Source organism: Solanum dulcamara, chromosome 6, assembly GCF_947179165.1.
Source record: "Solanum dulcamara chromosome 6, daSolDulc1.2, whole genome shotgun sequence".
NCBI lineage: Eukaryota > Viridiplantae > Streptophyta > Magnoliopsida > Solanales > Solanaceae > Solanum > Solanum dulcamara.
This window is the reverse complement of record NC_077242.1, coordinates 2,689,163-2,706,883: the sequence shown is the minus strand read 5'-3', so window position 1 is coordinate 2,706,883 and position 17,721 is coordinate 2,689,163. Positions and strand designations below refer to the sequence as shown.

At 35.6% G+C, this 17,721-nt stretch overlaps 1 protein-coding gene across 1 annotated transcript; it reads right to left on the bottom strand.

Annotated features, from left to right (window-relative positions):
* Positions 1–221: 221 nt before the first annotated feature.
* LOC129891993 (uncharacterized) lies at positions 222–17,144 on the bottom strand. Its single transcript, XM_055967507.1, has 22 exons — positions 16,955–17,144; positions 16,308–16,580; positions 13,055–13,111; positions 11,984–12,011; positions 11,767–11,889; positions 9,951–10,062; positions 9,525–9,562; positions 9,360–9,413; positions 9,082–9,150; positions 8,751–8,867; positions 8,504–8,572; positions 6,330–6,409; positions 5,653–5,781; positions 5,313–5,583; positions 4,522–4,623; positions 4,257–4,424; positions 3,585–3,712; positions 3,356–3,494; positions 2,046–2,170; positions 1,782–1,955; positions 1,401–1,445; positions 222–503 (listed from the first exon to the last, which is right to left on the bottom strand). Exons 2-21 carry the CDS (start codon positions 16,400–16,402, stop codon positions 1,409–1,411), a joined length of 2,115 nt encoding a protein of 704 aa, XP_055823482.1. The 5' UTR covers positions 16,403–16,580; positions 16,955–17,144; the 3' UTR covers positions 222–503; positions 1,401–1,408.
* Positions 17,145–17,721: the final 577 nt, after the last annotated feature.

Sequence of the window (17,721 nt, the reverse complement as noted above, 5' to 3'; positions counted from 1 at the left end):
TATTTACTGTTCAAGTATACAATTGTCATAAAAGAGCTGTTGTGATAATTCATCTGTAGCTGTACCATGCAGCATCACAATAAGCCGGTCATCCACGTCACAACTCACGAGTGACTATTCAAAGTTGCACACCACCTTTGACAATTTTTAATGCTACTACAATATGAAGGGCCCTACTTTTTTACTCCATTCATTTCGATTAAGTCAATTTGAAAATAACATAACTTATTTTTTTCTTTTTTTACCCTTAATGAACAATATTTTTATAATCATACATATGTTAATCCTTTTACACGCTACGCTATCCACAACAACGATATCTTCATCAGAAATGAGTGTATGGCTGATTTTTATCGCGAGCTAGTTTTGCCACTAAACAGTCCTCTTCATTAGAAAAATTATAACTATCATCAACTGGTGCTTTGGAATTTGGCCAGGGCACTTTCATCAAATGATACATGTGGGTTGAGTCATTTCCATCCCAAGTGGTGCCCCAATTCGGCCTAGCAGAACAAGAAGAGAGAATGCATGAAGTAATAATCCAATTACAAAGTTGCAACAAGAAAGGTTTTTAACACAGAAAAATTATCGACCAGAATCCACCATGACCCCTAGAAACATAACACTGTTGAAATCTAGCCTAAACTCTCACCACCAATGGTGAAGATAATTTTCTCTTTAAAAAAAATAACAAAACTCGTCCAAATTAATCTTACTAATGCAACTGGAAAGGTTTTTAACATTACCATTTGGCCCAAGGGTGTGTAATTTGTGGACAGTTACCCAGGTTCGAATTCCACCGGAGGTGCCAAACAGAAAGGAGGTTCGAATTCCACAAAAGGAAAAAACATTAGATGATTTTTCATCCCATCTATCCAATTGGTAGACAGTTACCCAGTACTACACTGGTGGGAGGGTGCGGGTACCTGAAACTAGTTGATTTTTGTATGCCCAAGTTGGCCCCAACACCATGGTTATCCCAAAAAAAACGAGCAACAAGGATGAATAGAGAAAGTGAAATGTTATTTGCTATAGGTACCAAACAGGAAGGAGAAATCAAGAAGTTAACGAAATTCTAACAATATGTCAAAAGTTTCCTTTACAACAACTTCGGGAATTCGCAACACCGAGGTTAGCACTATAAATTCAAAGACACTTACTATTACATCGAGCAATAAAAACGCCCAATAAAAGGATAAATTCTAACAGAATAAAGAGCTTTAAATTACAATTTGCAAAGCAAAAGCAGAAAAAAAAATCTTCAATTAGGAAACCCCCCAAAAAATTGAATCAGAGGACGAAAATTACAGATGTCCTCACAATGATATGTACATATAATCAAAAATAATTCAGGAACAAGCAACATTGGAAAAGGCAAAATTTTGAAACAATAATCTAACCTCAATGTTTAGGAATTTTGATCTCGAGAAGCATGTCCTTGCCATCTGCAATTTAAAGGTCAAACTTGTTTAGGAACACATGCGTACAAATGCTTCGACGTTAGTCAGATAGATGCATGTCGTAATATGCATTTCATACTTCTAGATATATAAAACATAATAATTTTCCATCCAATACTGTGACATCACTTGATTAATAGTCCCACATTAGGCAAAAGAGGCTAAAAATAGTCGGAGGAAGAATAGATGTAAATTCTTATATCCAGTCTCTCACCTTGCAATTCAAAAATAGGCATGTTTTGATGAGGAACTTATTTGGTGCCTCAGTAATTTTTACACAGCACTACAAGAACTTAATAATTGATGACATTTTAGACAAACCTTGAAAGCAAGAACCTCGCCAGGGGACTCAAATTGGCATTTGAATTAAGCTCTTTACTCTGCTGCTTTTTTTTGCTATCAGACTCAGTACTTGTACTCTCTGTTTCAATCTTTCCCTTTGAAAAGATGCGACCAGCCAGGTCTTGCAGATCTTTCAAAGACGGATCCTTTGAGCTGCAATGGGATTCAACTCTCTTGAGTCAAACTATTATTAACATCAAGTTATATTTCAAGGGTAGCATAAAGTGTGGAATAACTAATAACCTTGCTAGTCGCTGGAGCAACCTAGTCATGAACAGATCGCAAGAACCAGCCTTCATGCGCTCCATATCCAAAAAGGAGCCGACCATCGCCTGCATGAGTGAACCATCTGTTTCACTAGTAGCAGCCTACACACCAAGATAGATGAAGAGAAGTTGAGAAAATTATCAGAAGAGCAATTATGTGCTAGGCTTTTGACTTTTGAGTCTGATAGAAGTAAAAAAAAAAGGGCAGCCCGGTAGTTGCTTCCACACCTAATAGAAGATCGGCCACCTTCATGGAAGGCAAAACGCCAACAATCACTTATGTGTTTCTTGATAGATTAAATGATTCAGGTCAAATTAATTAGATTCACTCTCGATTTTTCGATCACACGATACCTCAGATCACATCAGACCATACCACCACTATTTCAATGACAATTTAGATAAAAAGTAATAATATGAAGGCTTGTTCATCTTAGTCAGCAATCAACAACAAATAGGCTTTTCCTAATTTCAGCTTAAGAAATCTAGATTTTTCCAGCAATAATAGTTTTAAAAAAAAAAATCTGCCAAATAGCCGATTTTAAGTCCTTTCTGGCAGAAATGCAAGGTAAGGCTGCGTACAATAGACCCTTGTGGTCAGGCCCTTCCTCGGATCCCGCGCATAGCGGGAGCTTTAGTGCACCGGGTTTCTCTTATGAGTCTAGATACGATAATCCCTTTCTTATCTTAGTCTAGCCGAGAGTTTTTTTTAACCAATATCTTAGTCTAGATAGTCTGATTTTATACAGTACAAGTATTTGATTCTGAATTCATCTATGAATAATTCTAGTGAAGATGAGTTCATTGAAGTCTACCAGTGCCATTGTAGTGCAGTAGTGCTCTCAATTATAAACATACCAGCAATTGCAGATGTCCTATTATCATTACACTCTCTTTGGATTGTTTATTGCAATTCTAACCTAGTAGTGATGCCTAAGCCACCTAGGAATTGATTCTTATGGTTAATTGAACTTTTGATTTTTGCCACCATTTTCCAGCCTTATTTTCTCATCTTTCTTCAGCCCTTTTCATACTAATACAACTCAATGTCATTATTCTATTGAAAACCCTTTTACCCCAAAAAAAATTGAACCCTTTCAGTTTCAAATATACACTCTTTAAAGCCCCAGAATGTGCAGGAAATCAGGCTTACAACAAATGTTTGTGATGGAAAAAGGATCATCAGCACATACTCTAGTATGCATACAGACCTCAAGTTCATCTAGCATGACTCCCATAAAACATCACCCATAAGATATCTAAGGTAACTTAAATCTCAAGGCATACCTCTTTTAATGAAGGAATAAGGAGAAAAGATAAGGTGGCAGATGAAGGTGCAGCATATGTTCTCGCACCATCTTCTTCATCACTTGTATGGCGTGATCTTGAAAACACCTTCTGTGCATCAAGATAATCTCGCGAGTGCCTGGAAAAATTATGGTGCTTCAGGGAAGAAATGATGAAACTACGATAAACCAACTTTCAGCCCATCTTTCAGCTTCAAAAACTTAAGTACCTAGAAGAATCAGAGCTCATTGTTGATTGTTCTGTTTTATTTTCTAGCCCATCACGTTGCACCTTGCCCAATTTTGATCTGTCTCTAACATTTCCTTTCTTCAGTCCTGCTAGCATGGCAGCCTTGGCCTAAAAAAGTTCACATCTAATAAGCCTTATGCAACAAACCATGGAAAGATTTCATATTGGAGGGACTTTAACATAATTAGAGTAATAAATTTTCTCAAAAAAAAAAATAGAGTAAAAAATCAGAACTAATGAGTGGAAAAAATATGCAAGTTTGTTACATGTAAGAAGAAATCCAGCCTAATGAATAAACCATTGCTAGAAAGAATTAAAGATGTACAACTGAGGTTTTATATATGATCCTTTCTTGATAAAAGTTCAACACATTTTCCGAATTTATTATCCTTGTGGCCGTCCCTATACCTAGTTCAAAGTCCAGGAGTAAAAAAATCAAGCCACTGATTTCAACATATTTTAGCGCCAAGGGTCTATCGGAAACAACATCTCTACCTACCAAGGTAGGGGTAAGCTCCGCGTACACACTACCCTCTCCAGACCACAGTTGTGGGATTACACTAGGTATGTTGTTGGATTATAGCATATTTTAATCAAGACAATTTCCGATAAATGGAAACCAGCTTGAATTAAGAATTCTGAAGTGAGATACCTCTGCAAGGTTTGCCGTGCTATCTTCAAGTGATGCACTTGAAGATCTCTCTTGAATTCCTAACCTAGATTTTGGCGTTCGAGGAGAATCTGGGTCATCATGACGTCCACGATAAACTACAGTGCCACTGGAAGAAGCATCCTCAAAAGAAGCAAGTGTGCTACTGGACTGCAAAGTGAATTGACACCAGTAGTCAATGGCAAATACACCAAAAAGATTTTGGCATATGACTGTAAAGAAATTTTGGTAGAAAAGCTGACAATACCAGGGAACTCTGATCACTGAATAGGGAAGAGGACTGGATTCCTCTGGGAGATCCTCTTGGAGATCTCACAACCACAGTTCCAGTACCACTCACTGACAACTCCTGTAAATTGAAGATTGGAAACAGTGTCACAAGAAGAAACTAGCAGAAAAAATAAAAATGTAAAAGAGCAATGTTGAACAGTTTTTGTCAATACTTCTGATACTTAAAATATCAAGATCAAACGTGCTAGAGTGCCAACAATTGAGCTCAAACATGCTAGAATGCCAACAATAAAGCTCAAACATGCTAGAATGACAACAATAGAGCTCTTTATTTTCCATTTTAATTTTTTTATTGATTTCTTTTGGGAGATCCGTAAGGTTAAGTAGCGATTTCTCTTAGCCTCGGGAAGAATTTGCACAAGCTTGATGCATTTGATGTAGCTATTTCATTGGATAATAGTACAATACACTAGAACTTGTTGAAGATGACAGGATTCATCCACCTTTTATTTCAAGTGTCACAATATTTTTGTGCATGAAGAGCACTGTTAAAACCACCTAAATAGGGTCACCCTTACAGTAAAAGCCTAACATGCTGCCACATCGGAAAATCAATTACTGTATTTTCGGATGTCTTGAGTATACATACGTTCTCCTGCAACTTGGATCTGTAATCAAATTTTCTCCTTCATACAAGCTTCTAAATTTCAGGAAAGGATATGAAATAGGATATGAAGTAGGTAGACAAGGATGTAAATATGCACATGCACATAGAAAAATACACACTTATAGAGAACAAAGCAATACATCTTCACGAGAATAATCTTTTTTCTCGTTGTTTGCCTCTCCGTCATCTTTTTGGTTGAAACCCTCTGATGAAGTATAATGGACAGTTCCAGAAGCAGAGGACCAATTGTTACCACTGTCCAGATTTTTTCTTGAAGCAGGTTGATTCAATGGAACTTCTGGTTTCCTATCTCTAACCTGTGGTGGTTTCACACTTCGGACAGTTCCAGTACTAGATGATCCTCCGATGCTGAAGTCCCATCCAGCACTTTTTAGGGTTTTCCCCTGGCCACTGTAAAGGTAAACCTTAGCCAAGAATCACCACAGATAGCAGTAAAGCTCATCAACAGGTTTCACTAACCTGACTTTAACAGTGTCTTCAGTACCCATATCTCTTGTCACCTTAACTGTGCCTGACGCTTCCCCTACAGGTTTCTGTCCATTCTTAGGAGAATCCATATCATCCTTTATTTGAAACTTGGGGCGCTCCCTACAAGAAACACACGTAAATTTTTTTGGGAAGAATACACATTGGTTGACCCTGTATCATTAAGCAAACAATCCTTAAATTCTACCCGCTAATATTCAGAACTGATAACTAGTCAAAAAATGGTAAACCAATATATCATTTACTCCCTTCTTTTTTTAAAAAAAGAAAAATATTATTTTCTCCTTTTTGTCCCAATATTTTATGCACTCGACTTTAAAACAATTGTTGAGAAAAAAAATTTGAACAATGAATATTTTAATGCTAACGAAGGGAAAGATGTATGTAGGACCTTTCTGCTTTTCTGGTCTTACAGTCATCTTGTGAAATATTAAAGTGGTACTCGATTAATTTTGTCCACGTGAGATAAAACTTACCACCTTAGAAGTAGATATTATTTTGGGAAAGTGAAAATATATCTATTTAATGGAGTATCACTGAATCAAATGACACCGAGTATGGCAACACACAAAGCCTTGAACTCCTTTTACCAAAGCAAACCATGCAAAGAATAGGTGTAGGTGCACAAAATGTCAGAAAGTGGGATGCACCTGATTCTCTCTAACAGTCTGGGGCTTTTTCTTGCATTCCTTATAAAACGATGCTTCAGCAGTTCCTTTGCACTTGGCCTCTAGGATCAATAGAAAGTATAGAATAAGAGAAACAAACCTAATCATAACCAAGATATATATATTTGACACCTTAAATCAGGAAAACCAATGTCGCACAGAATATTTTTTTCCTGATAAATTCAGTGTTCGCAGAGAAGATAGGAGACGAATAAAGGCATAGGTTAAAATATGTAGATCATCCATACAGCATTATGATTCTACTAGCGACCATCCATAGTCTCTTAAATTGGCTTACACTAGAGCCCAAATTTTGAGGTGCTTGTAGTAATTACCAAACGTAAAATGTCCAAATGCCAAGACTAATGATTATTAGAAACCCATAGGTCATACACAAACATTTTCCTTCTTAGACTCTAAGGATGAAGTGACACATAAGGATGTGTCAAGTGAGTTGGTAATATTATCAATGCATCTAAGGATATATAGGCACCTTTATTAGATGTACCATCATGAAAACATCTTGAAGTGCTTTAACATTTGTGCAATGGCTCTTTCTCCAAATAAAGCACTAACAATGGCGGATAAATTATTTAGAACAGCAAACTACAGCTGTCAGCAAGTCGTCCTAGGTTGGCCACACCACTTTTTCAGCTTATTCCCGATGTCACACTTTTGTATATAATACATATTGGAAATGTCTTGGAGAGATTGGAGTAGGATTGCTTATCAAGCTACTTAATGCTATAATAAGAAGTGGCAAGATACCCAGAAAGTGAGGAAGAGTACCCTAATTCCAGTATATGTGCACACGGTAGATATTTCAAGTCGTGCTAACGATCGTGGCATTCACCCTATGACTCATTAGATGAAACTTTAGGAAAGACTGATAGACTTAGGGACACTACAAGAGTAACCGAGAAGCAGTCTGGATTATGACTGGTAGTTCTATAACGTAGGCTACATTCCTTGGTAAGAGACGGAGAGAAATTTATTGCGAGATGAAAAACGATCTATATGTGGTGTTAATTGACCTAGATAAAGCATATGATAGAGCACAGGCAAATCCTTTGAAGGGTGTTGGAATTTGGAGAAGAAAGAATTTCATATTAAATATATTGATGTTATAAAGAATATGTAGGGAGTCGTCACTAGTGTGAGAATAGTAGGAAATACAATAAAGTTTCCATAACCGTGAGTGCACACTAGGGATCAGCATTGAGCTCGTATTTGGTCATCTTAATTATGGATGAGCTAATCAACACAAACTGACAAGTAAGACTAAATATGTGCACTACAAATTTAATCAACATAAGAGCAATGTTGAGGTGAGATTAAATGACATTCTAATGCCTAAATGCAAAAAGTTCATATATCTATACTCAGTTCTCCAAGAGAATGGTATGATAGATGAAGATGATACACAAAAAATATCAAAACAAGATGGTTGAAATGAAGAGTGAAGGAGTTGAAAAAGAACAAGGTAGACATAAAACCACATAGAAGAATGTTGTCGCAGTCCTCTCGGAATATCTACAATCTCCGGAAAGCATAAAGGCTCAAGGAAAAATAGGGCACAATAGAAGAAAAAAGATCTATAAAGGTGATACAAATTAGTTAGGAACATGTCATATGTTATGTTTTCTAGAAGTCTTTTAGTCATGTTAAGAGATTTATATCCCAATAAATAATGTAGAGTTTACTTATCAGGTGATATTTGTAGATAACCATATTAATATTATTAGGTAGATTCTCTAATTTTTGGCATATGGCTCGTAATAGGGGGGTTTTCCCACATTACTACAATTATTTACCTAAAATATCGAGAACTTCTTAAACTTTGTATTATTTTTTATATATATAATATTGGTCTAGATGAACCTAGATAGAGTGACCCAATCAATGAAGATCCATAACTTACGACCAAGGTGTAGTTTCTGTATACTGAAAGGCAAACCCTGGTTGTTCAAAGTGCTAACCCTTTTTGGACCAACTTCTACTTAAAAGAATAGAACTCCAACTCTTTTCTTTGCATGGATGAAGGAACACTTATAGGCACGTGGAAGTATGATAATAGTCAAGCACAAAAAGGAAACAAAGACGATGAGAGAGAGAAAAAAAACCAGGGGATTGGCAGCACAAAAAGTGGAACCTACCTCAGCAGGACTCTTCTTCAAACACAAGGACACAATTTCTTTGAGAGGACGAGAAAAGTGTTCCTCAAGCTGCACATAACAGAAAAGACAGTAAACACTACCTCTGAAAGAACAAAAGAGTATCACGAATTCTAATTTTTCAGTTTAAAAAAAAAAATAGTCACGAAATAAGAACACACTTGTAAATCATAAGTGGATAAACAAAATGATCAGAAAATCTAAAATATTGAACTGGCAAAAGTATAACCTGGGGAGGATTTTCTCGAGGTATGATAAAAAGTACTCTCATGGGGTGAAGATCAGCAAGTGGGGGTTCCCCTTTGGCCATCTCAATTGCAGTTATACCAAGTGACCAAATATCGGCCTGTACAGAAGAAAAAGCTCTTCGTAGTTGGCCCAAACCTTAAGCAAGAGCATACAAAGAAAAACTAATACAGGAGTTTCAACAAGAATCATTTCAATCAGCAATAGAAGGGATTAAGATTAAGAGCTACACAAAGAGGAATCGGAAGAAGGAAGAAATGAACAATTAGATGAAGAGAAATGGACTCCCTATATTTCTGCAGTTCAAGAGATACCTTCTCATTGTATCCGTCTGAGTTCTGAATTACTTCAGGTGCCATCCAGAATGGTGTTCCTACAAATGTCTGCAAATATTAATTACATCAGCATAACTTGACTGACTTGCTCTTACTTCTAACCGACAATATCCAATGCAACTTCCAGCAAAAATATGGCATGTAACCCAAAGACCTCTATAACTACTCAACAAGAAATGATACTGCCCTCAACAATGTGATTGAGCAAAAAAGTCTACTTGTCAAAAAATGAATTCCGCAAGTATAGCAAGTTGTACCTTTCTCCTAGAGATTGTCCTCGTCAGCTGTGCAGAAACACCAAAATCCGCTACCTGTGGAAGAGCAGATCAGAAAATAAGAAACGCACCGACATGATAGTAACCATATAGTTACCTTCCTCTCTGTTATAATTTGGAACATAATAAAGGATCATGTTAATATACCTTCACATCACCATTTTCTGTCAGCAAGATATTAGCCGCTGTAAAAACATCGATAGATCTATGTCATTTCCACAATAAAAAAGGGGGTAGTGGGCCTCAAACTGAAAAATAAGTTGTTAGCAACTAAGGGAAGAAGCAGTTAGCAAATTGAGACAACTTCCAACTCCGAGGAATAATATGATTTATAAAAATAGATCTCAACTGCTGCAGTTTAACACCAAGAAGCATCTAATTCCAAAATGTGGTAACCCACGGCAAGAACTGATTGTCAAGTTTGGCCCACCCATTGATTCAAAATCTAAAGCTCTGGCCAACATTTTAGCAAATAAAACTGAAGATAAAAAGTAAGGTAGAAATGGCCCATGGACAATACCAATGTAGATATCTCCAGGCTATCAATATTAGCTACAAAAGAGAACAATGAACCTTTGATATCGCGATGAATTTTTCCTTCGGAGTGGAGATATTCAATAGCATGAAGCAAATCACGTAAAATGCATGCAATAGACATTTCATCCAATGGCTGATTTGGTTGAATCTGCAGGAAAAAAAAATCCTGGTAAGTATCCAGAGAAGAGTTCATCGAATACATGACTAACATCTTGCTTCTAGTGGACCAATGTGCCATAGAGAGGCATTCAATAAGCGCCACTCAACTGCGCTAACTAAGCCCATGTGTCTTAGTGAAATAAAACTCACACCCCTACAATTTTTCCTTCATCAAAATAAAAATAAAAAAATACACACGTATAATACGTGGTCTGGAATGTAACATTGTCTCTGGAGGTGCTGATCACCAACAGATATTTCAGCCTGACTAACAAAAACAGATGATTGCACTTTGCTGTATCAGTACTATGAAATGATTAGGTCTGGTGCAAGGTACTTTGGATGTAGAAGCTTTGGAGAGAGCGGAACACAATTCCAGATTCAAGAGTATTTTGCAACCTTTTATCCATTTATGCAGCACTAACTATCTATGCTCTTGTATATACAATTAAATGGACTTGGCCAGGAATGTTGTCATATCCGGATATTCTCAGTACTCATGGTATATAGGCTCTTCCTCGTTGGAAAAGCAATTATTTATCTCTGAAACCCCAACCAAAAAAAAAAGTATGCAGAACAGGTATAAGCAAAACAAAGTTAAGGGGTTGACAAGTGATTATGTTCCCTTTAGTTTTAGCAATTCAAATAGTAAAAGTCAAACAACCCAGAGGAGGTATAAGTTTTTAACCAAAATAGCATTGGTAGTGGAGTATCATAGACTAACTCAACAAATTTGGCTAAGGAAGGTTTTGAAAGTCAAGCTCTACGTTTGACACCATGGCCCAGCTGATCCCTAAAACTATAAACTTTTAGCATTGTTCAGCCATAGCTTGGCAAGATCTAGCAATAGCTAAGGGCCATAGAGTGAGCTGAGATGGATGTTACACTACGCTACAAAGGCATTCACTTTCATTCAATTAATCATCAAGATACCTTAGGTTTTGAGGCCATCACTCTATCCCTCAATTAAATAAGATCCACATCTGAATTCTATTCAATTGATAGTCAATATACTTTTTTAGGTCTAGAGGCCATTATTCTACCCGTCAATACAACAACCCAGTGTAATCCCACAAGCACAATTACATAACTCCAAATTTGGTAACTGCACCTACATTTTAAGTTCATCTCACCAGTCAACGCAGGATTTGCCTTGAGTTCCCAAAATTACTATTTCCTTTATAAGCTTTACCAGAGTGAAATAGATTTTCCTTCAATAAGTAGAATACAATTCAAAAACTTCAAACGAATGTCGGATCAAGTCAGGAAACCTCCAATGCTGGTACTTGCAGACAGAATGAGAGAAACCATGGAACTATCTCTTTTTTTCTGGGATAAGTAATAGATAACCTTAAAATATCTCATATCATTGATTTCCTCCCTCACCTCAACATACCAAGCACAAACTAGAGCTACTCGTGTTGTATAATACATAAAGGAAAGTAGAAACAACATATTACACTGATTTGACATCAAGATTTTGGGACCACATTTAAAATACTTTGCACGGAAGTCACCTAAGTTGCAGTTAAACATTATATTTACACTTGTATACATAATATCATGTATTAAACACCCCGTCTCACAGTCAAAGTTAATCCCATTATTTTATGATGAATATTCACTCTGTATCCAGGATAATTGTTTAGCTAGGGCAGAAAGGTTGGAATTATCTTAGATTTTTTTCACTTACTAGATCGGCAACTGAGCCACCAGCCATGTATTCCATTATTATCCATAGCTTAGTTTGGTGAAGGTATGACCCATAGTACTCCGTAATATAGGGAGATCGACATTGTGATAAAACTGCAATTTCCTGAAAAAGAAAGTCATCCAATAAAACCCTGCTCACTTAATGTTCTAATATAATCACCAACAAATAATATAAGTCCATAAAAATGTGAGCATACCTTTTGGATATCCTCAACTTCGTCCTCTCTAAATGACAATGATAAAAAGGAAATTTAGATTAAACTAAAACTTTAACCAAGTTTATAACGACAGAACTTAACAAGAAATATACAATGAAGCAATTTAATAGTATGAAACAACAGTTTCATGTTCTCAACCCAGCTTAGACTGCTTTATGCAACTAGAACCAATTATACACAATAGTTTTTTTAATTAAAGGTCATACAAATGGCAAAAGTATTTTCGTCGATGTCTAAGCGGTGATAAATCGCAAAACCTTGAAAGTCAAGTGTGCTTCAACTACCACAAAAAAATTGAGGGAATTCATGGACTTCCAGTATAATCTTTTAACTTTTTACAAAGGCACAGTTAAAATACGAAGCAAATTAAGTAGCTTTACGGCTTAACCTGATCAAAAAATTATAGGAAGTGAATTAAGAACATATAGGGACTAAATGTTTAGTTGGTCAGTCTATCCACCACAAAGACCACTACAATTCAAGCTCTAATCAAGTAGATCAAAGTAAAGACTATTGGAAACATCTTCCATAACAAATATATGCAAAAGAAGCTTTCGACTCATCATTCTCTTAAACTAGCTAGAAAAAAATATGTAGAGGCCTGAAGATAATCATATTAGAACAGCAAGGAGCAGAAATCACTAGTTATAGTTTGCACTAACTATGCTACCATTGATTCAATACATATTTTCTCCTGTATGGATTGTACTAGAATAACTTGGCAAAATTGACAAAAGATGATAGAGCTCATAGTTTATCAACCTATTTGGAAGTTCTGCCAAGGGAGTCTAGTCTCATTTCAAAATCCTTGACTGACTATTCCCACAATAGAAACCTAACTTAAAAGTGCATGAAAAAGATGCATGGCCCAGATGATATACAAAATATGCAGAACAAGAGTAAAATATAACATTGCATCTTCGATATAAGCTATCATTGTACTCTCTCTCCATGGGGAAGGAGAGTGAATGAACAGTAGCTCCAGCTAAACAACGTCTTTGAGAACATAACTTCAAACTCCAAGAAAAGTACTCAAGGCCATATACTCACGATTCTTCTAGATCAATAACCTTGATTGCAACCTCTTTGTTCAGTTCCTTATCAAACCTGCAAATCAAGAAAATTAACATGATGATATCTCAAAAAAAAACTTAACGTCAAGCTGGTGGAAATAACAAGGAAAAACAAACTTTCATTGCTAGAATAGCTTTCACTTAGTCAAGACATGGGTTTCTCAGATATTCAAAAGTGTTTATCGCTTATCATACTATTGTATATGTCTTACCAAAGGGCTGGCTATTACACATATTCCCCCGTTACAGCTAAAGAAGAAGATGCTGATTGAGATTAGGGACCATGCAGAATGGACTAGATTTTGCTTATCCATCTAATAAAAGGAGGCCATTCAAGCTCGTTCTCAAAAAGAATGGCATTCAAGTCCCACGAGTTGTTAGATAGTTTCTTACCAAAGATATAGAACTAATATATAGATGCACTGGAAAAACTTTATCAGCTTGTATAGCAATAAGATCACATAAATGCAGCTACCGGCATCCACTGAGAGAGTGCACTTAAACCGCATAGCATATCTAACATCCATTTCCATAAATAAGGAGATAGCACTTAACAGAACCCAAATCCCTGGCCTAGCAATTTATTCACTTGTGTAAACAAGATCATAATTTGCTGGCAGGTTCATGCTTTTTCGTCTCAGTTTTAACAACATGGTAGGGAAGAAGTGAATAACAATCTTTTAGTTACTGTGCCCATCTCACACACTCACCTCACCTCCCCTTGTTTTTCAATCAAAACTAAAAAATCATTCAGTACTACTTCTACAGTGCTATTTGCAAAAAAATGAAGAAGAAAACAAGCTGACTTGTCGTGCATTTCTCTCATTGATAGATTTACCAGATTTTCCACTGGCAATATGTTAAATGTCCCTCTTTTGGTTACAGAGAAACTAGCTTACTTCAAGAGAGTTCTTTATTGCTAAATGGCTGGTATCTAGAATTCTGGTCTCACCAAGAAGACAACATCCAGCTATTACAAAAGATGAAATAAGAAATCCAGTACTAGAATCCATATGCTATTTTATTCTATAAACTTCAAATCGCAATTCCTCCATATTACAATCATCATATATCAAAATCTTTAATCTACTAATATATGCAGCCTCTCTACCTTCACAAGGTAGGTGTAAGGTATGTTTTACACTAGGGATGTTGTTGTTGTTTGAAAAAAATGAATATATTTCTGCAAAATATAATAAGATAACACATCATAGTAGTTGCTCCTAATCACTTAACCATTTGAATGTGAGAAAGATTATCTACAGTGTTAGACATACACGTGCATGCACCCCTTCCAAATCTATGGCACATCTTCTACTTGTTAACATCAAGATATTTGACGCACTTCCCTTCATCAAAAAGATATTTGACTCACTTCAGCGGATAATACTACTCGTACACACCAGTAAACAATCTTAAAATTAACCATTCTGAAATATTTTCCTTCTCAAATCCGCTTTGACACAAATTTAGACAAAGGGTGCAAGTAGTACATAGAAGATGTGCTGAGAAAATTGTTGTATGTGATGGTTTATCTATGCTCTAAGGTGAACTCTAAATGTTGTTACATAGGTGCAACAACATAAAAAGACTAAAGGTGTTGAAAGGGATAAAGTATACCTAAATCACGAGGAAGTTATTTCAAAACCTTACAATCTCTTAGAATTAATGGAGATTTAACAAAGAACAAAGTTTAATGAAAATGAATAATTCATACACGCAATATCAACTAGTTATAATTAAGGTTTACTACTTATTATTAGATGTAGCCTAGAGTATATTTTGTAACATGGACTTGATCATTTGTCCAAACCTTTAATTTATCGCGCTTTAGTCAATTCACCTCAAATGTGCAAGTTAAGTCAATAATGGACGGGGTAAATCGGACTAAGTAGAAATATGTATTATGATAAAATATGTCTAATATTTGCTTGGTCACTATTGAATACCAAAAATTGTTGTGTAACAATTGTCAATTGGGTTGAAATGTTCTAGATAACGCAAGAGAGAACTTATGACCTTGCGGATGGAGAGGGATTTCGAACCTCCGGTTATCCAAGTTATGCAAAAGACACATTTTTAAAGTTTTTACCTGCCTCATTAGGGCACACTTTAAGTCCCAAAAGCAAAGATCATATCTTGACACGTGTACTGTACTGCTATCCAAACTAAGATTAATTACATAATGGCTTGTGTAAAGGAACTGAGAAATGTAGCACTCTTTAGTGTTCCTGCTATCCCGGTGAGAAGGAAGAGAGCGTTACGAATTGCCCTATTTGAGATAGTTTCCTTCTATTTCGTTCTTTTTTTGCTGGAGACCCAACTTTTTTCTGTACTTTTAGTTTAGAATTAAAGTAGCCAGTGAAGAAACAATTTATTGCTTTATATATTTTAGATTTAAGTTGTTTTTAATGGAATTGTAAAAGACAAATTTACTACCAGGTTATCCAGTTGCAACTTGCATGTGACTATACATAATAAGTACTAGTCGGTATATTAAAAAAACAAAGTAAGTGAAATGCTAGTACCTATTAATTTACACTTTTTGTTATACAGTCAAGTATACAACTTACATCCATATTATTCTATCTCATTTCAGCTAAAAAGTTTTGACAGATTAATTTGAACCCAACATACTATGACTTGGTTACCAAAGTTTACGAACAATTCCCAGTAGGACAGTTTATGGGCCGATATGGATAGAAGTTGCTCTGGCACAAATCAGTGATAAAAGGACTGGTGGACTATCAATAAGCCTATTTTCCAAATACATGTCATCACCCAAGTGAGCTGGAAGGCTTAGCCGGTTAGCCCGATACCTCCAATACTTATTGTTACTGGCATTTACGACAATTTAGTCTTAAACCATTTATTCTTTAAGAAAACACGTGTATAATATCCCATAGGTTCATTCATTGAGCCAATGAGTGGTTAATGCTCTGTATGTGGACCTCAGCTCCCTTAAATTCAAAGTTTCCACGTGGAATTCACTTGCTGATAAATTTAAAATTCGTGATCCATTTCTATTAACAGGTATGACTAAGTTTTTATTAAAAAGGAAAAGTTTTTAGTAGCACGAAACAGGACAGAATCGAGTGGCATGGACGTGGAAGATTCATATAATTTACCCAAACTAATTTGAAATTGAAGTGTAACTGATTAATTCACAATGCCTAGTAACGAAAGCAAGATGTAAACACATTAACAAAATAAAACATTTCTATCCTTACCCTTTATAGACGTCCCCAAATGAGCCTCTTCCAATGAGCTCCAGATCACTAAATCTGGATCCTGAAGCTTCAATAAGAGCAGCTGCATCAGCCATTTTTATATACAACTTTCTTTTTCCTTCACACTCTCAGTAGATGAAGTGAAGCCAGTAAAACACAACCACTCCACAACATCACCTAGCTTGCACTTATCATTCAATTCCACTTTGTATATGTTTAACAAATTCACAAAATGTAGTCGCTCATTCTCACTCTCCGGCACTGAAAACCAATCTGGAAAAACATTAACTACTTCAATTAACCAATAATAACACAAATTACACTATCAAACACATAAATAAGCGAAATGAAGCAAAATTTGAGATCTGAAAAGCATACAAAACCGCAATAAGCAACACTGAATCCAAAATGCAGCAAACTTAGTGATACAAAATATATAAGGAGAATACTTCGTTAGGTAAAGTGGAAGACGATAACAATGACAGTTCAGCAAATTCTAAATCGATAGCGAGACGGCGCCAAACTGAACATTGAAAAAACGAAAACTGCTATTCCAAGGAAGAAAAATTACAAAAAAAATGAAAAAAAAATACTACAAAAACTGCTCGGATTTTTCCTAATTTTTTTTCACCGAATCTAAGACTTACCTTTTTATGAATGTAAATTTAGAACGGTCGATGGATGAGTAATTTCATGAGTAAATACATAAATTAGCAAGAGAATCCATAGATCTCTGCATCCCTTTTGAGCGAAGATTGAAGTGTTTTTCTGTTTCTATTTTGCTTTTGGCCTATGTACATACATACAGGGGGGATCGAGTGAGAAGAAGGAATGTTGTTTCGTTTACTGTAATCGTTCATTTATTGGGAGAAAAATTATTTTTGCGTTGGACCGGTTTATGTTAACTGAACCGGTTTTGATTAGAGCCAAACCGGATTGTTCTTATTCAGAGTTTCGGACTAGCTGGACTTGTATTTCACATCGAAAAATGAGATTTGTTGCTTCTGAGTTTTTGTTTTTCTTTTCCACTTGGCTATGGTTAATTGAAAAAAATAAATCCCAATGGGTCGAAATATGGATAGCAAACATCGAGTGGAAAAAAAAAGGATGGGGAAATAAAAAATATATTTTTTATGATTTGAAGTAAAATTCTTAATATTTTTAACAGAAGCACCATTGGTATTTTTTTAACTGTTTGTAATTGTTCATTATTTAGCAGTACTATATATTATGTTTTCTTTTTTAGTTCATCTTAATTATGCAAGTTGATAATGGAATATGGATTAAAAGCCAAAATGAATAAAATAGAAAATAATGTTCATGTTATATTACGAACTTAAGATAAAACTTGTCTGGTATTTGTAACATTGACTTAACCATTTTATCCATATTATGTATTGAATTTGTTTAAAAT